Source organism: Drosophila takahashii, chromosome 3R, assembly GCF_030179915.1.
Source record: "Drosophila takahashii strain IR98-3 E-12201 chromosome 3R, DtakHiC1v2, whole genome shotgun sequence".
NCBI lineage: Eukaryota > Metazoa > Arthropoda > Insecta > Diptera > Drosophilidae > Drosophila > Drosophila takahashii.
This window is the reverse complement of record NC_091681.1, coordinates 32,967,390-32,990,416: the sequence shown is the minus strand read 5'-3', so window position 1 is coordinate 32,990,416 and position 23,027 is coordinate 32,967,390. Positions and strand designations below refer to the sequence as shown.

The following is a 23,027-nucleotide window of genomic DNA, read 5'->3' as shown; positions in this document are numbered from 1 at the left end:
GTTGCCCAAAAAACAATTAATGCTAAATGAATGGTAATGAAGCAGGCAGTTTTTATCGTGGCTTGGTTGGTATAGAATTTACTAAGAGGCTTTGGGTAAGCCCACAATTATGCACCGGATATTAGAAGGTATGCCTTATGCCTTTTTTCCAACTCTTATGAATGATAAAGCGTAAGCTATGCTTTTATTAAACACAAAAATTTATCTGATTTTGGGAAGGTATTCTTTTTTATGAGTTCTAATTTAAATTTTCATTTTTACTCTTTGTAAAGATGTGCCTGTTTTAATTATTTAAAATCTACAGAAAAAGCACTTCACACTTGTTCTTTATTTGGAAGTTCCTTTAAAGTGGACAGAAAATGCATACAAAAAGAATGAAGAAGAGCTGGATTCCAAAAAGGGAATCCTTCGGCTGACGATGGGAACAGTGGTGACTTAATGGCCCCGAAGGGTCGCGAGTGATACGTAAGTGAATCCATATTTCATATGCCGCGTTAACGGGGGCCAGCACAAAATGCAGACACACAAAGGGGGCAACATATTTTTGCGAGGACTGCCAGAATGCGTTGACTTCATTGGAAGGAATCCAAGCAAAAAGCTGAAGATACCAAGCGGGGCTGTCATTATTTCGCTCTTAGCACTGGCAAACTGAAACTGAAACAAAACGAAATAAAAGCGGAGGAAAAGAGAACGTCGGGTGTGTCCTTGTTGCTGCTTAAGTAGAAGAAATTTGATAGCTGCGCCAAAGGATGCGATATCAAAGGACTTGTGCCTTGTGGCCAGCGAGTGACAGGCGGCGAAGGAAAGTCGAAGGAAACGGTTGACAGCCAAAACAGCCAAACTGGCAAATTGGACAAGCGCAAGGCAGACCAAAAAACAGAAAAAATAGAAAAGAAAAGCAAGAAGACCCTGAAGAAAGCCGCAGAAAAAACGCAACCAAAAGCGCAAATCCAAATCAGAACTTGGCCTTAGGGCCAATGGTTTTCACTCGCCAAAAGCCAAAGCTGTGTGGCATTAACAGTCGCAGCATTCGCACCATTCACACCAGCAGAATGTGGTGACTTTCTCGCCTTTCACAGAGCCTGTAAATGCGCTTCATTGCTCTCCAGAGGATATCCCCGTCCCTCCCCTCAATCCCGCCGATCTCACCATGAGAATCTTGGGTCCTCGACCACGCAGCTCTGTTAATTCAATCTGCTGGCTGACTGGCCGCGAGATGGCGCCCCAAAAGTGCCAGCCACTGCTGTTGAGTGGCCCGAATCTCACCGCATCTGATTGTGTGAGTGTCCGCCTCGTCCTTCGTGCGCCATCCTTCGTCCTTCGTGTGTGCGAGTGTGTCGCGCACTGGCTGGCTAGAAGGCGATTAACCCATTATATGCTTAAAATTATAAAATTTTTTACATTTTATTTGGCAGTTTAATAATAATTCTATATTTTCAGATTATCATAAAAATAAATTATCTCCGAACAACAAAATGGGATTTTAATAAAAAATTCTTCGGTAAAAAATTTACCATTCAAAGCTGAATTTCCCCAACAAAATAGAAGAGCAGTAATAAAATATTTCCCTGAGTAGCGAAAAAATCGAAAAAAAAAAAACAAATAGCCTCGCAAAAAAATGGGTTAATCATTGTGGAGCAGATAAAAAAGACGCGGGCGTCAGGAGCAGCAGCCTCTCCTTTCTTGTTGTTGCTGTTGCCACTTGAAAGCTTTTACCACAATGCCAGTGTATGGGTGCGTGTGCCATAGTGTGTGTGTGTGTGTGAGAGCGCCCATCAAGTGCTTCTTTGTTTCTCGCTGTGTGTGCGAGGGCGCCAAATTTCAAAAGCAGCCGCGCAAAAGCTTTTTTCGCTGCCAAAACGGTTTATTTTGCGCGACACTCGACATGGGACGCATCCTTTGAAAGTGTAAACGCCGTCAGCAGCTTCACTTTCAATGGGCTCAGGCCCATGGCCCATGCGGCGTATACTTGATACTCGGTTGCTACTGGAGAAGAGCGCTTAAACCCTTGCCAGTCCTAATTTAATTTAGCGTAAATTCAGTTTTCTCTTCTATCCTTTTTTTTTTTTTAGCTCTTGCTAAGGTCAAACCGCCATGAACAGGAAAAGGACGAGAAACAAGAACAGAAACAGGGCGAATTAAATGCAATTGACAGTTGCAATTTCCAACTAGCTGTCAGGCCAAATCCCAAAGCAACTGCATTCGAAACAAGGGAGTGAGAAAGCGTCGGGCTAAGTCCAAACTCGCTGGTAACACAATAAAATGCAACCTCAACTGACACAAAGAAAATGTTTTACCGAATGTGAACCAAGAAGTCGAAGGACGAGGGCGGTCCCAGGTCCAAGGGGGCGTGGCAAATAAAAAGAATAGACATCACGTAAGCTAAACAACAATGCCAAGCCAACCAGCCAAACCGCCGCGGCTGTCAAATTAAGAGGCATTCGGGCAGGCAGGCAACTTTGTGGGAATTTCCCATCAAACAGTCGTAGTTTATATGTTTCCAAACACACATTTTCCACAGATTTCTATCGGACAATTAAGGTGACATCCGGAGAATTTCGAACATAAGACATAATTCGCATTGCCAGAGTGAGAAAATCACTGAAATGCATTCGCATCGCAGCTTATTGAATCAATCATTTTGGTTAAGTAAGCAATTTGCACCGAAGGCGTTGATTCACAGGCTCCACAGTCCATTTGACCACCGTGATTCCGGCTCACATGTAATCGTAATTGAAATGCCCCGGCATTGTTCAAATTAAAGTTTAGCAACCACTCAGCCTGAATCGTAATTTAGTTTCATTGCCCGAGTAAGACAATAATGACCTTAGGAGCTGTTGTCGCAAATTTGCCTGCAGTAATGAAGAGGCTGCCATGTCCTTACACCGTTGGAAAATACATCGTAAATCAAGATTGATCCATATCAATTGTATTTTATTTTTCTTCAGGGAAACCATAACCATTATGAATTAGGTCTCACAAATCTAGGAAATCATTACTGAAATCTAAGCAATTATCCAGCAATTGTACCTACATATATTTATTTTTATATTCATTCTCTAGTAAAGAGGTAAATGGAAATTGCCTATAACGTCTACATAGATTTACGTAATAGTTATACAGATATTTATGTAAGCCCTAGAAAAAGGATACAGCAAGGATCAAATATATTTTGCTAATAAAAAGAATAGATTACAAATAATTATTAAAGTTAGAAAAATATAATATTAAATTTAATTTAAAAATTATTACATTTGATTATATTTAATATCATTTATTATATAATTTTATTATATTCAAAATATTATCACAAACTTTCAAAAGCTGAATTTTTGATTTTCAAGTCCGAATGTTTAAGTTCTAAGTCGCATTATTATTTTCCTAATATGTATAGTATATTTCTATTCCCAGTGCATGCCCATAAAATAAAACAACTATCGATGTCTGTCTCAGCTCAGTATTCGTTAAATATTTCCAGAAATTCTTCTCGAGCTTAGACTAAAATTTATTTAATGGCAAATATTTGCCAGAAAATTACCTGTCCATCGAGGAGTTGAAATGAATGCGAGAAAGGAAGGCTTTGCAGCTGGGGACTTTAAATTTCGTCTAATGACTGAACTGAGAGGCATGTGAGTTGTTTGTTTCATTTCGATGCATTTTGTTGGTCAATTAATTTGCATGTCGTTGGTGGCCGTAACTAACGATAACAGGCTGCTCCGAAGATGTTCGAGTGAACACGTTAGAGAACCAAGCTGAACTTCCACCACTCCCAAGTGGTATTTCTTCATTAAATTAGTGTATGTGGTGACTTTGACAAAGCGGTTGTCTGTCAGCCAGTTGGTCAACTCGGGGTATCCTTGCAGATCCTTGCTCGTTACGTTGTTTTGTTTGTCTTTTGCAACGTGTTCGGGCATCTTTATTTTCAATAAAAAAAATGGGGAAAAAAGGCCCCAAGTACAACGTAAAATAAATTGCAGCCACGAACGAGCTCTCCTGTCTGTTTTGGGCCTCAGTTTGCAGACAGTCCATTATATTTCTTCGCATTTCCTTTGCTTTTCGGCATTTAATTGGCCGTATAATTGATTGGAATTGTTGCTGCTGCTGTTCCCTGTATATTGTTGTTGTTGCTGCTGTGGTCGTTTCCTGGTATTCAATCCCCCTCATCTAACTCATTATTTGTGTGTGGAGTGTGTGCCTTTGCAGCAAAACATTTCAAAATACCGGCCCAAGTGGCAAAGTTTTCTTTGGCCAACTATTGAATTGGCTCGTGGCACGAGCCTTTGATAGACTCCCAACCCCCTCCCCTATTTTGCTGACTAGGCTTTCGGTTGGGGTGGGGTTGGGTGTTGCCTCTATAAATTTGTATTGTGCTGGCTTGTTCTCTGCGGTGCGTAATTAATTATATTTGCCTCCGACCCAAAATGTCAGTTGGTCTCTAATTATTATTATTCCAATAGGAGAGAATGGCCAGCACCTCCAGCCGCAGCCCCCAAAAGGCGATGCCAAGTCTGCATATCTTTTTAGGACTAGCTCTCACAGGTTGTTTGACATTAATTGATTTATTTGCCTTTTACATAAATTAGGCGCTGAATATTTGGTTTCATTGCTGAAGTGCAGGGGGAGTGAGTGCTGCTCTATGGGGTCTGATTTCACTTGGCTTAGGCATTAAAGTGATTCAATGAGTTTGGCAATTATTTATGGCTGTAAGGCGTATTTTATCGTTTCTTTTTTTTACAAAAATATTATATTAAGCAAAAACGCACCCGACAAGGTTAAAAACCATTCACAATCACAACTTTCTACAAAAGTTTCATTAACTAAAAAAATCCAGCTTGTGCCATATAATCCATAGAACTAATTTTCATAAAAAAATTACATATTTTATCGGAAACAAAGCAATAAAACATTCAAATATGAATGGTTCTACCTTATTACCAATCGATTGGCGATTAATCTAGGAATTCTTTATTATATTCATCTACAAAAAATGCGTATTTTTGTAACTAAGCAAATAATTCTTCAAATATATAATAATTGGACATCCTGATTCCTCGATTTCTAACTTTAAATAGTCTAAATTAAACCATGAACTTTTTGGTTGTGCCATTATATTAATTAAGTTTTAGTATTTTAATTTTTTTATTTGCGTTTACATATTTAAAAAAAATAACTGATATCAGACTGATATTATCAGAATGTGTTTAATTAATTCGATAACCCAAAATAACCCAGCTAATAAGGAAACAATTACAATGAAGAATATGGCAAAAACACAATTGTTGTATCAAACTTTTGGCATTATGCCAGTTAGCTTGGTTTAGCTCCTGTTTTTGAGCGGACCAAAGTCCGTTGCTTTTTAACGTTCGCTCAGCTGGAAAACGCGATCGAGAGGCGGCGGGCGGCGGGAAGCGGAAAAAAGGAAAACTTTTTGACAGCACAACATGCAAAAACAAATTACCAAACAGTCAAACTGTCAATTACGGGGCAATTAGTTGGCTTCGATTAAATGGCAGTCGCCGCTGTAGTTGCTGTCGTCGCTTAAGCCGTTTTGGCCCCGTTTACAATGGCAGCACGTCGCCTGCACTCCCAACTCGGTAACCCCAGCCAATTTCCAAATGCCCGGCAACTTCCTGTGGAAGAGCTGAGGCTGAAGCTGAAGCTGTGTGCAAATATTTGTGGCTGAAAATTAATGTCTGACAAGCCAGCGGCGGCATGGACAACTTTCTGTGATAATTGGCCCACTGCACTGGGCCGAGTCCACCGCTTAAGTGGCCGGCCAGCAGTTTGATTTATTCCCGCTCCCTGGGCGGAGACTCCGGGACTCGATAGCCATGGCCAGGTGCACGGATCAGATGCATCCCCGGTGGCCACTCAAACGGCAAATGCACAACATTTACAACTGTGCAGCTTCTGGTTCCAAGCCAAGGATCCACAATGCACTTTCGGGCCTGGCAACCGATAAGAAGATAAATGAGCACACTCGGCCGCCAGGAGTTAAGTCCTGCACTCAGAAAAGGATATGCCATGAGTTATCGAAATACGCAAGCAATAAACTCGTCGATTGTAATGCTAAGTGTGAGGGATGTTCATGGTACTCAGGCCATTCATTATTTGCATTTAAAATTCCACTTTGCGTTACGCTTTCTTTTATTTGTTTTAAAATCAGTTATAACTATGCGACTATTGACTTTCAGATTTTATTACGCAGTGAATTCAGAGCCTGAATCTTCACTTTCTTGGTAAATAAAAAGTTAAAAAAATAAAATTTTATTAGATTTTCATTCTTAGAAAAATATTAGTTATACAGTTAAATAAATTAAAAAAATTATTTGTTTTATAATTATTTTAATTAATTTAAATTCCAAATACATTTTTTTTTAATTTCTTTGAAAGTGTTTTATTTTAGTTTAATTTTAAATATTTATAGCTATTAAAGAAATCATTCCCCAAAGGATATCTTTGGTTTTGAGTGTACCTACAGCTAATAAGTTTATTCAAATGCCTATAAGAAATGGCATTTGAAAGTTTTATGATCGTATAAAACAGTGGAGGTCCTCCTTCAACGGCAGCATAGCAATCCATGGCAGGATATGCAAAATGGAGCCGAGACGCTGGCCCCCAAAGGCCGCCACTCCTCGGATGTCCTGCCTATATCTTTGTTTGTTTGCTTGGACTGCCGTAGGCTGGCATATGCGAACTGGAAATTATGAGCGATAGTACGCCTCGTGCGTCCCAACGCAGTCTTGGGCTATATAGCCCCGATACGGCTTTGGATCTGGCTCGTTCTCGTCTCCCGTGCTTCGGCACATTTGGCATTGCTCATACGACGTGTGGTCGCAATATGCAATGTTGCATGTCCTTCCGGAAAGGAAACGGCTGCCAGTACACTGAAAAATAAATGTGTGTTTCTCCTAAACCACCAATTTTATTTTTAAAAATCATAAATAGGTATAATTTTATTGTATATATTTATTTCTTTTATATTTTATAATTTTAGACTCTTTAATAAATAATAATAATAATAAATTCTATATCCTAGGTTTTTTACCAATTTCTTTAGAATTTTTTCCGTGTACGGGAGGTAGGAATCTGCATTCTGCGAGTATCTACTGCACTGCACTCTTGCCGATTGATGCCTTTGGCATGCTTTTGTGTTTGGCTCCGGCTGCAGTTTCATCTCCATTCTCCTCAGCCCAATCTCCATCCGAAAACCCAAGCCCAAGCCCAAACCCAGGCCCCATCCCCATCTCATCCCATAGCCGCAGTCTGAGTGATGTGGGGCCTAATTTATGGCCCGGTTTGCCTGCTGGCCCGTTCCGCATACCGAAATGGCAAACGGCCACTGTCAAAGCAGGCCAGAAACTGAAACTGCAACTGCGACGATGGCGATGGTGATGGCGACTGGGCGACTGCAGAAAATTGCATGGCATTAGATCGCCGATTGCCCCCGGAACTCGGGGTCGTATAAATTGCATTTCATACCTCGGCGCGCTGCTAATTATGCGACCCGACCAGCCATCCAGCCGATCCAATCCAATCCGATCCGCTGCGGTCTCCGGAGAGCCAGCTGCTGGCCTCATAAATATGCATTACAGCATATACTTTCACCTGTCGCTGGACGCGTCATCAATCAACGTCCATTAGGCCGAAGAAATGCACCAGGAAGCGGAAGTGTTGCACAACATACAACACACAATGTACGCAGGTGCCACTTCAACGGCGACACGCATCGGGAAAATCGCAATGGGGAAAAAGGGGAAGTTTTAGCCAAGGAACTTGGGAAAACCACCTTACTGTTTTTGCAATCAAAAGCCAGCATTTTACTTAAATTTAATCTTTGACTTAAAATCTTATTCACATATTGAGGCACATATATTCACAACTTATAACTTAGCTTCTTTAAAATCAAACATTGCAAATTCTATTTTATTTACAAGTAAATTCTGTGATTTATAATATTATTCAATAACCTTCAGAAAATAAAATATTTTTTTTAAATATTTTAGCATCAAGAAAATATTATATTTTAAAGTATGTAGTTTCTTCCCATTTATTTATTTTATTTAGTGTAAGCTGATTAGCAATTGTGTAAATCAAGAACAAAAGCCACTGCTGTAAAATTGTTTGAACCAGCAGTTTTTGCCTACTGACTTCAGCATCACGAGCTCAATTATCATGTAGGCATTTTGGCAAAAATCAAACGTAGCATATTTAATATGTCTGCTGGTCATTAAATAACAAACAATCTGGTTCCGTTTCCTTGGTCTTCTCGGGAAGGCAGCCTGTCAACTGCCGCTGCTCCAACCCTCCAACACACACACATACATATAGTATGTGTATAGTCCTGTCAGCGGCAACAACAAATGATAAAATGTTTGCGTCCAGCCAGCGACTTTCTCTTACTTTCATCTCAGTCTGCCAAAACGAGGGGTGGGGGATATGAAATAATTTAATTTCGCCTGCCATGTTCGCCGCAGGCCGTCGCCCGCTGAATTTGTTTTATTAAAAACTGTACACTATACTATACGCGCACTGTACTGGCAATGGAAATGAAAGAAATGAAATCAAATACTCAAAAATGAGCAAATAAGGCAAAGCGAAACGAAACGAAGGCGATGGCGAAGTCGAAGCGACAACATGAAAACAGAAAGAAATGTACAAAATATGTACACGATGGGGCTTGGCAATTTTGTAATTTCTTGGTTTGGTTGCGGGGTAAATCGCGAAACGCTTTGTTTCGCAGATTTCCTTTGACGGTTTGACGGTTATTTAATTTGCTCTCCCCCAGAAATTGGGCCACGAAATCTACGTAATCCCTGGTTCTCCATCCCCGTCCTCAAAATCGAATGCTGCGGGGGGTATGGAAAGTTGATGCTAATGCTATAAATGCTACCCCATCATTTGTCTTCATTCATCTTTGGCAATTGTCCACCCATCCGAAGGTTCAAAAACGCCACTCGAAATCATTAATTTTAAATATTATCCCCGCCTGGCGTTGGCCATTGTAAATAGTAATACGAACGGCATATTCATAAATATAAAATAACTTCAGTGCCATTTAGCGGCGCATTATTCGCCACGCCCACTTTTAAGTGTGCCAAACTGTTGGTGCACAGAGAAAAATGATTACATTTCATTATTGCAATTAAATACTATATTCAAAATATTTAAATAAGTCTTTTGGACCTATAAATTTTTTATAACTTTAACAGAAATATTTCAATAACCTTTTTAAATGCAAAATATTGGAGTTTAAATGCCTTATTTACTTCTATAGCTTACCATTTTACAATACAATTTTATTAATATTTTAAATGTTTCCTTTGGCTTATAAATTTAACATAATTTTACCAGAAATATTTTAATACCCAATACGAAAGAATATTGTAGAATGTCTCATTTATTTTTCCATATTTTTTCTTACTCTGCTTAGTCCTTTTTTCATATTTATCGGCACTATTCCCTGTTCTTTATTAAGCAAACTAATCATGACCCTTTGTGGCCGACACGTGGCTGGCAAAAGTGGACCCGGGGACATCGAATAATGTGCGCTCTGATGGCCGGAATGGAATGGCCCGGGATTCCCGGGTTCCGGGCAGAAAGGGATCCCACGCAAATACAGCTTCAGTTTTGCGGCATTCCCATAACGCCGAGCATATTCAAGGTTCGCTCAGGCAAATCCTTTAAGTGTCATTCGGTGGCCCCTCAGCATTTCGGTTGCATCGTTTGCTCTAGTTTTTCCTCGGCTTTTTCCTCTTTTTTTTCTCCTTTTCTGCCCCCGAAAACAGAGTTGTTTGCTCGCTTTTTATGCGTTTGGATTTGCACATTTGGACACTAGTTAATTATGTTCTTAGTCCCTTTTATGTCACAATTTTCATTTGGCAACATCAAATAAACTAAATGTCCGGCAGGGGCTCGGCCGGAAAACTGCCTGCCCCCCAACTTTCCGAGGGAAAACTGTCTACCGCAATTGTCGTGGCAAGGTAAACAAATATGCGTATATGGCTGGCTGGCTAACTACATTGGCCATTGGCTGCAGTCCTGATCCTGGGGGTCCTTTGGACCAAAGGGGTGGTTTTTGGGGTGGAACAAATGTGCCTATTTGCAGGCTGGGGTTTTGGGTTTGGGTTTTTCGTACACCCTCCTTTGGTGCGGTCGCCTGCTATAAAATTCTGTGCGGAATGGACATTCGGACTTTTAATATGCTCGAGTAATGTCTGCATTAACAGAATTCATTTGCAGGACATGGCCAGCAGCCAGGACAACCCCATCCATGTGTGTGTGAGTGTGTGTGTTTTGCTGTGCCATGTTGGTGTGGAGAAAACAAATTTATGTCGTGCTACTTGCTGAAATTGGATTTCTGGCCGCTGCTCCCCTTGGCTGTTGTTATTGTTGTCGTCACATCGTTGCTTTTTAGTCACCGAAATGAGAGGAAAAACCGAAGGAGGATAACTAAACTTAACCTACAGGGGGAAGGGAGAATTTGTTTCCATTCCAGGTTTTAGTACGTGTAATCCTTTTTCATGATTTGCACGCCACTTCAGAGGACATTTGTCGGCCTTGGCATTAGTCTCCGGTTGGCCATTCGTCCTCAGCTCTCTGGGTCTCTCGGTAATCAAGTTGAATGCCTCAATTAGGGCACTGTCTTCCGCTCGAAATTGGAATGACCTGGCACCGGGCACGTGTTCTTATTTTCATTTTCATCTTTATCTATTTATTGTCTAATTTTAATGGTCCATCGTTCGCCGTTCTTCGTTCTCCGTTGCAGAATGGCAAATTGCCCAGGAACCTGCCCGCGCTGCGTGCCATGGAAATGGCGCTGCGTACCAACTCCTTTGCCACGCCCCCGCGCACCCACGTCCCAGCAAGGACCGAAGGAGGCCAGGACATGGAGGACTCCGACGAGGAAATGGAGTACATGCCGCCACTGCACAGTGAGTACGAGTGCACTGGGGGAAAATATAATAATAATATAATATTAAGCAATAGTACCCAAAAATATATACAATTTAAAAATTTAATTCCTAAATAAAATAGGACTTTTATTAGCGATTTAAATATTTTTAAATAAATTGAACTAAATACTAAGCCTCCTCCTACCTAAAAATTTAAATATTTTAAATAAATAGGTACTTAAAAATCTGGTATTTTTATATATCTCTCAGAAAAAATCTTTTTTTTAATCTTAAATAATTTTCTTTAAATCAATGATTCCCAAGCAGGAGTTTGACAATGATAAGACTTGGGGATCATTTCATAAATATATTTTGAACAGTAAAAACCCTGACATGTGATTGACAAATGAGATTACAACTGGAAGCCAAAATTGTCACAATCTTTTTTTTGTTGTGTACGAGTCCCTTTCCCTGTCCAGTGGCAAATTCAATTAAAAATTTTTGAAACTGCTCCACCTGCACGTGCGTGACGAGCTTCTGACGTCCAGCAATGATGGTCGTCGGGAGCAGTAGCACCTGGCCATCCTGATATCCTGCTGCCATCCTGCTGTTCCGGCGGTCCATTGGCCATTGGTCCTTTTGGTCCAGTAGTCCACAGCTCCACTGTCAGGCGTTTCAATTTTCTTTTATGTCACGCAGCCTTATCGCGGCGCAAATTGAAATGAAATCTTGACACAATCAGCATGCCCATGCCACCGGCAGCTCAGATTCCCACATACAATTAAGTTAAACGCTGACCATCAATTATGGGACGGGGCTCTAAGGCAGCTGGGTGCAAAAGTTTGTGGCCCAAAAATATACATATACATAGGGCGGTAAATAGACAAGCATAGGGAAAAAAACAGAGAAAGCCAAGCCAAAGCGACAAAAAATTGTCAACTTATGCGAAAGTCCCTGCCCTTTTCTCCCCCCGAAATGTTTCGCTAAAGATGATATCAAAAACTTTCCTCTGAGCTGCCGGCAAACAAAAGCCGTAGCACTGGCAAATGGTCTTGGGATCTCTCTACTCCTCGACTCCACCGTTTATTTATATTAATATTTTTATCATTTTATGACGACTATACAAATGTGAAAGACGCCGGCCTCCTGACCACCTTGAGCTTCGGATTGCGGCCAAAACTTTTTCGGCCTCAACTTAAATTCACTTTATTTAGTCGTTGTGTTGGGGAAACCGTATTAATCCGCTGCCAGAGCGCCATTTACATTTCATTTGTGCGTTGCGTCCCGCCCTTAAATATGATAGAATAATGAATATATAAATCAAAGCGAAACTTTTTGCGTTCTGTTCCGCCTTGTGTGGTTGGTGTTTAGCATATTATGTAATAAATCAATAAATGGGGGAGAATTTATGGGTTAAAGATTCTCTCGTCTTTTGGTGCAAGGTCGAGTTAACTCTTTTCTGAGCGAGAATTGTGGGAGGTCGTGGATTGGATTGGTTAATATTATCGATCTAAAAAATCTATATTTTTTTTATCTACTTAAAATGTTAATTAAAAATTTAATTTAAAAGGTATTTTCATAGTGCCTTAAAATTATAATTTACTAATGAAATGGTTACCGAGTTATGTGGTAAATTACCAAATAAATGAGGAAATATTTAAATCAAGAATGGCATTCAAAGGTCTAAAATTCCGGTGGAAATTTGCATCAGCTGGCTTTCGTCTCCGCGCTTTTCCCTTTCCTCTAAAAACCCCGCGGCAGCAGCTGTAAGTGCTTCGCTTTGCAGCTGTTCCAATTTTTAGTGTAAATAACCCCGCCAGCAGCAGCCTTGTTTTTGTCCGCTGCTTGAGTTTTCCCAGTTCTACCCTCCGCCCACCCGTTTTCCACTTTCCACCATCCACGCTTTCCCTCTTCGGCACACTTGTCAATATGAAAATGTTGCTGCTGGGCCGCTGATGTTGCCGGTGGCGCTGCTGTTGCTGCCGTCGCTACCGTTCTGCCGTTGCTGTTGCATTTTTTCGCTCACCTGAATGTTTGTTCAGTCAGAAAGTTTTGATTTATTTACGGCGCAAGTTTTACATTTTACACGACACTCGCCTCCAATTACACGCCGCTGCCACTGGCACAGCCCGGCAACCCTTCCAACTGAACTCATTTGCACATCAGCAACCCTCGGCTGCAGCCCTAAAAAAAGCAAAAAAGCAAGCGAAAAAAGGTAAAACTGAAATACTTTCCTTCAGATTTTAATCGCTCACGTGAGTCCTGCGAAAGTGTGTGTGTGCACTTGCTGTTTGTGTTTTTACATATTTAGTCGCAGGATAATGTGTCGCCGAGTTGCTATCGCTGTTGCTGCTTTACTTTCTGCTGCTCATGCTGCTTTTCCCATATTTCATCATTGTCGTCACGGTGGAGTTGCCCATTTGCATAATGCAGCAGATAGATTTTCGGCCAGCCATCATTGGATGCCAAATTCCTGTAATAGGTCAATGCTAATCAAGTTTTCTAGGGAACAAGCACAGGCAATAATTGGAGTGTCGGTAAATCCTAGGAATAAACAATCTTCTAGGAAATTTAGAGATATTTCTTTAGATGAAGAAATGGTTTACGTTTCGGTTTTAATAAATAGAAAATCCTAATTTCTATTTAACCAGAATTTTAGGGGACTAAGGGCTTATAGCTATAATATAAAAGCTAAAACTATATATTTACAATTTATTAATATTGAAATATATTTTTAAATAAAAATTGAATTGAACATTTTAAGAACTATGTTGTATGTTCATTGAGCAAAGACCTCTAAACCTTACTGTTAAAGGAAAATTTAAACATTACAAATATGCGTGCGACAAGTTCCTTATTTTGCGGTTGGTTTTGCTCAAGTTTAACCCTTTTTTTCCCTGAAGGTTTTTGCACTGCCGTTGTTGCATGCAACGTAACCGATATCTGTTACACCATCGACGTCATTTCGTCCTGCAACGAGGGTTTGTGTTTGTGTTTGTGCCTGCCCCATGAATATGCAACGCAGAGTTTGCCTCGTTATTCCGCCATGTGAGATTGGTATGGGTATCCGTATCCGTTTCCGCTTTGCGGGAAATCGATCAGGAGGCCGCTTTGAGATACAGAAAAGAAGATTGTCGCTTTGGTAAAATCATCTCGAAACTACCATGGAACTTGCAGAATTCTGCCTTTGTTTTTAGGGCGTTAAAATATTTTAAATAGCTGACAATTGACTTATTAAAATTATAAAAAGAATTAATTATACTCATAAGTACAAAGCTTCATTAGAGGGATAGTTATCTTTCCCATAATTTTGTTTAGCTGATTTGCGACTAATGAAACTTTGAGCCTTAGAAATAGTCTCAAGTGACCTTGAAGAGTGGCTAGGAATATTCCGTGGCGGTCTCTTTGCCTGCTTGCCTGACCAAAAACCAGAGCCATTTGCGACTCAGACAACTCATCTTGGCCACTTTTCCCTCCGCATGGCCGCAAAATGCCGCCCAGACGTCTTTGGGCCCATCGTCTTTGGAGGTCTGCGTCTAATACGCTTTCGGCGCAGAGTAACAGTTGCTAAAATGTTTCCCATTGTTTTCACGCTCAACAAAAGGCAGACAATTAGTTTTCTTAAACGACAAATCAAGTAGAAATTAAGTGGTGGCGGGCAAGGGCAAAGGCAAAAGCAGCCGCAACGAGCTGAGTGCTGCGGGTGGTTTGGGTGGCGAATGGGTGGATGGTGGGTGCTTTTCACTGGCTAGGGAGTGATAACAAAACAAAAGTGGATTATTGGCTCTCGAGCGCATAAACAATAGCATGTGGGGCCAGTGAATGTGTGTGGGTGTGTGTGTTTGGCCCTTTGTTTGTTTGCCCAGTGTAAAGCGTTTAAGAACACTCCACTCACAAGTCGGCGGCTTTTGCATAATGAGCAGAAGGGCGCTAATGTAATCTGCCTTTGAAAACCGCTGTTAGAATTAAATCTTGTTGGGAAAAATGATAAGGCAGAGATTAACAGCACGAGATTAAGCCGTTTTGTATAACAGTGAGTGTGTGCCATAAAATGCGATGAAAGTAGGGAAATATTTGCCAGAAATAATCTAAAGAAAATCCTGGAAAAACCCGCAGCGGAGACAGCAACCTTTTCGAGTTTCCACATGCGCATGCCTGAGAGAGAGATTTTCCTTCTCAGACTTCGGCTGTCGTTCGGCACTTTTCCTTTTGGCCCGCACGACTGGCAGGCAATCGGCCAGGATGAAAGGATTTCGGAGCGGCAGCGACGCCGGCAGAATAACGGTAAACGAAGCGGAGCGGTACGATGTGTTGACTATTTGTGAGGCGGACGAAGGCGCTTCGCTTTCAGTTTGAATTGTGTCCTCGTTAAGAAAGGATATTCGTTACATTGTTGTTAAGTTGTTATTATAATTTCACAAACAAACCAACCAACCAACCAAAAGCAAACCGAAAGCCAACTGCTCGCTAAAGAGAATTCAAAATAAAAACCGAAAAGTAAGAAAAAGCGAGAAAAAAGGAAAGAAATCGACGAAGTGAAATAAACGAAAGCCGAACAAATGAAAAACTAACCAAGAACTGAATGATGATAAAAAATATAAAATTTACAAAAATAATAAATACTAAAAACTTGGAAATAAAAAAACTAAATAATTATAACAGTTTCGATATTTATTTTTGAAAAAGTTTTTATTATTTTGATGGCTGACTGCTAAAAGTGCTTGAGAACAGTTTTATTTGACTTGAAAAAAAGTGTTACTGGGTTTTCTAAAAGACTTTTGTTGCATAAACTTGCCAAGTGTTTCGAAACGAAAGATGTGTGAATTGAAATAAGAATGTGTTACTAGATTTTGTTCAATCTTTTTGCATTTTGAAAAAAACACTTCTCAGATTTTTCTAGAAAATCGATTTGAGTTGCGGCTTCTTTTTTTTTGAAACTTCTAACCCGTTTCGGGTTCCTTGGCTCCGTTGTCACCCAGGCGAGCATCGATTTTGGCCATATTTACATAGCCAGAGCCACAACGCTTTTTGCTTTTTGCGTGCATGTATTTTGTTGTGCCTGTTGTGTTTTTTGTTTTTGGTTTTTGGCCATATCCTTCCATATTATGTACAACTATACAGGCGTCTGGCACTTCGGCTTGTGGGCCACATAAACCGACAACGAGCAGCCAATAAATGCTGCCTGCCTGCCGACTGGGTTCTTCCTATATAAAAAGGACACTGCAGCTGTGTGTGATTCATACTCTCGTTCTCCGGCAAACACACACACATACTCGTATAAGTTTATCGTGCAAAAAGGGAATGCTGGGTGCCGTATGTATTTTGTATTTTTGGTGTGGCCCCTGCACTCGTCCTGGTTTCTTTTTTTTTCATTCCTTTCATTTTTTTTCTTGCGCCCGCGAGTGCTTCCGTGTGTCCTCCGTGGCTCTCCAAATAAACATAAAAATATAAGTTTATATTTATATTTATACATAGCATTTGTCCGTCCGTCCGTTCGTCTCCGTGGGCGAGATATAAAAACCGGAAGCGTCTGATCCTGACACTTGCCAACACTTGGGGCGGCGTACAGGGTGTCAGGACTTTGGGATGCCACATCTTTTCGGGGGTCTGTCGTAAAAGTAAAGCCCCAGCTCGGTTTCTTGTGCGTTTGTGTGCTTTCTTTATTTTTTTGGCACTTGTATTCCGCTGCTTTTATTATTATTGTTATAATTTTTTTCGCCGCTGAGCTGGCTGAGCTGTCTGTTTCTGCTTTTGGCACTTAGACATTGCGTTACGCGCATAACTTTTTATTTTTTGTTGGCTCATGTTTCTACGCTTTGTATGCGTAGCGAGCACACAAATCGTAAAATATTAAATTTAATTTTTCAAATGATGTGTGAATGGCTTAGTCTTGATATATGATAATGGTTGTACGCGCGTTGCCCATAAAACCGAGGCGAGTCGTCAGTTTTATTTACTCTTCTTATGGTTCGAAGCACTTTGATCACACTAGCAGCGCAGCAATAGTTAATTATCCTTGTGTTTTTGTTTGTTTATACTCATGATTTTCAGCTTGCGGAATATTTATATTGTTTGAGTACAAATATTCTGACAAGCTTCAACCACAACTCTGTGTGCTTTTTTCCATAGAAAGCGAAAACCAAAGGAATCCACTTGCCTTGAGTGCTTTGGGTTCTGTCTGGAAACATAATTCCAAAATAAAAACCAAATGAACTTTTCGAAAACAAATTTCATTGGTCTGTGATAAGTGAAGGTCAAGCAAAGAGGAAATTTTTTATGACAACTAAAAACTAAAAAACTAAAAACCAAACCACAAACAACACGCAGCGGAACAAACGGCAAGGAAAACCACAAAAAAGGCAGCATTTTCCAAATTAGCAAAATTGTAGAAATTATTTAATGCATCAAATCGTTTGACCAAACAACAAGCAGCAGCATCAGCAGCAACAACAGTGCGGTTTCACACAAAAAGGCGGCCATTAAAAATAAATAAAAAGCAAAAACCTAGCCAAATTATAATACAATTTATTTATATCATCAACTGCAAGGCGGCAGGCGCACTTCATTAGGCAACCGAATCCGAATCAGAATCAGAGTCAAAGCGAGCTGCGTTCGACCGCAGAACGTGCAAATTCCGCACCGCAACAGTAGTAGCACCACTACCACTGCACCACGCCAGCCCTAAAATGTTGGCCATGCCCACGCTGATGATGCCAGCCACCGCCCAGATGACGCTCAGCGCCGCCCACGGAAAGCCCTACGAGACAAAGCTGCTGGCCATCCACCAGACGCACCTGCAGCAGCAGCAGCAGCAACAGGCGCCCGCCCCCCAGCAGCAGCAACAGCAGCAGCAGCAGCAGGTGCAGCAGATACCCAACGGCAAGCAGCAGCCGCAGCAGATGACGATCGTCACCACGCAGCAGCAGCAGCAACAGCAGCAGCAGCAGCATCCCCAGTCGCAGTCGCCGCACCAGCAGCAGCAGTCGCAACAGCAGGCCGCCGCAGCTGCCGCCGCTGCAGCCGCAGCCGCCCACCATCAGCAGCAGCAGGCGGTGGCCGCCGCCGTCTGTGCCGCCCAGCAGCAGGCGGTGGTGGTGCAGCAGCAGCAGCAGTACCAGATCCACTCGCAGCAGCAGTCGCCGCAGCAGCAGGTGCTCTGCATCTCGCCCAAGCAGGGTAAGCTAAAGAATTGAAAAACATATCTTGACATATAAAAGGAAAATTATATAAATTTTTATAAATATATTCAGCAAAATATATATATTAAAAAGAAAATATTTTATCTTCATGGAGAAAGTTTCTGAAATGAAAGCCTTTTAATTCCAAGTAGTAAATAAAATATTTTCAGAGGAAAAACCACAACCATCTTCCAAGGGGAAAAATAATATCTCTGTGAAACTATAAAATAAAATTAAGAGCCTTTCAGATAGTCTTTTCCTTTTAAATTCTATTGATTTCTCAATAAACTCAATAATTACAATAATAGACCTTAATCAATCTTTCTTGCTATTTAGATATCATTTTGAACAAGTTATTTTAATGCCGAATAAAGTCATTTTAGGCGACTACCAAGCAATTAAATACGTTAATTAATGGTCTAGGTGTATTTATAAATAATAAAAACATACTTATAATTTAATCATTAAGTTAGTCTTGTTTCTTTAAATGAGGCTTTAAAAATAGCAGAAAACATTATTTATCTGATTTTTTATTGAGCATTGAGTTCTGTCTGATTTTAATGATTTTAAAATAATATAATTAACATTTAATAGAGCTCTGCCAAATATTAAGAATTAAATGTATTTTTCAGCAACTGTTTTGTTCACAACCCCCTGTCACTTTTGAAAACCTCTCCCATCGGATTCCTGAGCTTATACCCCCATTAACATTAGCGCTTCCTGTGCGTAATTGACATAATCGATATGTTGATGGGCCAGCTAATAAATTCGTGGCCCAACTCTGGGGAACTCCTTTGACGATTCCCTGATGGATGAGCGATGGATGGATGTTCCCCATTGAGGTGTGGGCTCGCCCCATTTGTTTACGAGTACCTCCAACACTTTGGGCACTTATCGATTGGCTTTTATTGCCTGCCTACGCCTATGGGCTGCGTATTCCAGTCCCAAGTCCCCAGTCCCAGTCGCAGGTCCGTACAAATTTCACGAGTTTTACGAGCAGCTCGAGCAGTTCAAGTAATGCTTTTTATGGTCTCGTCGTAAAAGTCGGCCAAGCCTCTAATAGCTGTCTAATGTTATTTGGCCTCAGAACGACTAGGCCGCGTGTTTGTCAAAGTTTACGTTTTCACTTAGCCTCTAAGAATACGAAGAAAGAAACTCAGGCACAAACACAAAACCTATTCCACCTATCCGTATCATCACAATTATAGTGGCAAAGGTGTCTGCCTTTGTTGCCTCTGCTAAATCAAATAGAAATCAATTTGAAATTATTGACAATTTCCACATTGGCATTGGCTCAGTCAATCGACTCGGTTCGATTCGATTCGATTTTGATTTCGACTCCCTGATTCTACGATTTTGTCATAGTTGGCATTCTGACTAAACGAAAGGCAAACAAACACACTCGCTGGCAGGAAAGGCAAACAACAGACGGCGTGGGCGGAAAAGTAAATACCAGGGAAGGGGGCGTGGTCCTTCTGTCTGTCTGCTGTTGTTTCTTCGCTTATTTTCCTTTTTTTCGCTTAGAGTCAGAGTGAAAAGTGCAAGACGAGACGAGAGAGTTAGTAAAGTGCAGCGGACAGCGCGGCGTATACGTAACATTTAAACGCACGTCCACACTTGACCAGCTTTTCCAGGACGGGGAATTGAAAATCGAACTGAAGAACTGGTGGAAAGAAAAGTTTCTTTCGCAAGTTTGCTGCCGTTGCTTTGCGGCAAATTTGTTTTTAAATTTGCCGAGTGTCTGCTGAAATTTTCAATTGAATTCGTCGTTTGTAGGATGCAGAAACAAATTGCCAAAAGCGAACGACACAAGAATGTGCTAGTTGAAAGTTAGCAAGTAAGCAAACAGACAAAGGCTACAGGCTCTGTTATAAAGTGGCTCCCTTTTTTGTCTGAGTGTCGCAACCGTCGAATGTCGTCCTTTGTTAAGGACGAAGGACGCTAAGGACGTTGACTGATGCGTTGGCACAGCTGCCAAGTAGCCCCGCCATTGTTGTCCTCCCAACTTTTTTGGGTTCTCCTAGTTGGGTGGGCCAACTTTAAACAGGTGATCGATTTTTCTCTTTGTCACTTTGGCGCTCTGCAAACGAATCGAAAATTTAATAAAATGTGGCGGGTCGAATTTAATCCGCTTGCAGGCGGCTTGCGACACCTATCATATATTAAATATGGCATATTTAAATTATAAAATAAATAATAATAAAGTGAAATAAAATTGAGCGCGCCGAGCTGGCAGATTATGGCTGATTTTGAAGACCATTTAGCTGCTTTCATAATGGAAATTATTTATATTATTTTCCCGCGATTTGCATATACAAGTTTTTTTGCCCCCGCGCTCCACTTGAATGCAATTGAATAAATAAGCATATTAAATGTTTACCATTTTATATAGCTACAGAAATTAGGGCCTCTGCGGAAAAAAGACCTTGAATATATTGGAAATTGCGCTGGAGAAGCCATTAGAGCCCTGTAATTAGGCTGATGAATTCAGAGCTTCAGAGAGTACCAGAAAATCACCCTTAAAGTGGAAAATAAATTCAGTTCGGCGTCTGCTGCTGAGTTAATGCATTTTCCGCTTCCATAAGCAGACACAAAGACCGATTCGTGTGCGAATGTCGAATGAGGTCCTTCTGCTGCTCCTTCTGCTCCTCCTGCGGCTCCCTAATGATAATGATAACGATGATGATGATGACGATTATTATTGGCAGGCACTGTGTGTGCATTGCATGCCGAGTGCATTTTGTCAACCTGCTCGCCGCCGCTAACTCATCGCCCATTATCGTCATTATTATAGTGGTGGCTGTTAAGTACGTTTGCTGCCATTATCCTGCTGCTCTATCGCTTATCCTTCGTCCTTCGTCCTCTTGCAGTTATTATGTTTTTTAAATATGCCAGCAGCGTGCTCCCTTATATCTTGGGCATTTTTTCTGCCAGAATGCCTCTGCGCGCTGCAGCTGCTCAATGGTTTTTAAAATTGAAAACAAGAGAGAACGCTATAGTCGGGTGCCCCGACTATCAGATACCCGTTACTCAGCTAAAGGGAGTGCGAAGGAGATGGAGAAAAACTTTGATCCGCCGTAACTTTTTAACGAATGGTCCGATTTAAAAAATTTCTTCTACATTTCGATAGGTATTGATAAACACAATAAAACTGCATTTTTACTTTTCCAAAATATTGAAATTTTTAAAATCGTATATTAGCGATTGTGGGCGTTAGAGGGGGCGTGGCACCCTTTTGAAACAAACTTGCGCTGCGTAGGAACTCCTAGAATCTGCATGGAAAATGTCAATCTTCTAGCTTTTATAGTTTCCGAGATCTCAGCGTTCATACAGACAGACAGACGGACAGACAGACGGACAGACGGACAGACGGACAGACGGACAGACGGACAGACGGACAGACGGACATGGCTAGATCGACTCGGCTAGTGATCCCGATCAAGAATATATATAGTTTATAGGGTCGGAAACGCTTCCTTCTACCTGTTACATACTTTTGCACGAATCTAATATACCCTTTTACTCTACGAGTAACGGGTATAACTATATATCAATTGTGCCTAGGCCAAGGGGATAGTTTGTCGGCTGGCTGGCAGTCTGGACCGGAGGCATCGGCATCGGCATCTCCTTTGTCTGGCTGGTAGGTTTTTCCCGCTTTCCCTTGCTCCTCTTCGAGGGCTCCGGCCTCCTGCTCCTTATGGGCTTTCATTTATTTGCTATTAACCTGTCATTGTTCATTTTTATTATTGTGCGGTTTTTATGCTCGCTTTTTGCGCTTTGTCCTTTGCCATTTGTTGTTGCAATCGTGTCTCGCGGCATTTTCCTCCTCTCATGTGTGCGTGCTAGTGTGTTTGTGCTTGTGCAATAAATTGTTATTATCGCCGCGTTGCAGCATGTCGTCGTCGTCCTTTTGGAAGGACTTCGCCTTGTCCTCCGCAGACCATGCAAAAGATTTATAACTTTTATTATTATTGAAGCTTATTTGCCGCTTTATCTGGCGTTGGTTCACATTGGTTCACAGCTCAGCCATAGTTTACGACTGGAAAATCAATCATACGCCATGTTTGACGCCGAGTCAAGCCATCGGAGGGAGCATCACCTGCCTGCCAGGACTCCAGAGGAGTTTGGAGGGTAGAAAACCCCTTTGTTTTACCCGGTTGTCAACGTCGTTTTGTATTAATTTTTCACCGCCACCCGACACTCATTGATGTTGGCTGTCATTAATGTCTTTGCCCTGCTGTCCATTCACTGTCCACTTTGGCAGCGACTTTGTCTGCCTGGAAGGCAAGGCAGGTGCAGCAATGCAGCTAAGAATCCCCAAAGGATGCACAGGGAAAAATTTAACAGGGTTTGAAGTTTAAAAATGTTTAACTTAATATCTGAATTTTATATTTCTGGAATAACATCACTAACATTTTAGTGATTGAAAAATATATAAATTCTGTATTTTCTCCATTAAATTTATATCCTGTAGCCTACAGATGGTATAGATATTTTTCCCCATGTGACAGCATTTACAATACAATATATGGCATCCCATAGACTAAAGGCTGGTCACTTAATTCAGTGGGAGGCGGCGCAAGTGGGCTGTGCCATGGATTAGTATGCCAAGTGACGTCCAGCGGCTGATGCCTTGTTATTAAGTGGACGCTGCAGTTCCTCCACTTCCGCTTTTCCACTTGCAGAGGAAAAACTTTTTACAAACGTCACTTCTGTCCGACTGATTTTCTCCTCCTCCTTCTCCAGCCTCGTCCTTTTCTCGGCTCTTTTGTTTTTGTTTTTTTGCTAAATGCCAGCAAACAACAAAAGCAGCATAAGGCAGTTTGGACAGCCGGGATGAGCATACAACTACGTAGCTAATACTTTAGCAGCCGGATTAGGTTCAATTGGAGCGGGCAGAGGGATAAAGGGGAAAGCGGGGCGTAAAAAGAGAGACATCCTGGCTGGAGGAAAA

General features: G+C 41.2%; 1 protein-coding gene across 3 annotated transcripts in view; it reads left to right on the top strand.

The window, feature by feature from the left end:
- Positions 1 to 23,027, top strand: part of trv (trivet) — a 59,134-nt gene that overhangs the window by 4,456 nt on the left and 31,651 nt on the right. For 2 of the 3 annotated variants that reach the window (XM_044395455.2, XM_044395456.2), the window contains exons 1-2: positions 15,234 to 15,392; positions 17,025 to 18,071. In XM_044395455.2, the coding sequence (XP_044251390.1) occupies positions 17,582 to 18,071 (490 nt within the window). In that variant the 5' untranslated portion in view covers positions 15,234 to 15,392; positions 17,025 to 17,581. Of the gene's footprint in view, positions 1 to 10,768; positions 10,935 to 15,233; positions 15,393 to 17,024; positions 18,072 to 23,027 lie in introns of those variants that run through there. The other variant, XM_044395454.2, reaches the window with a different exon arrangement.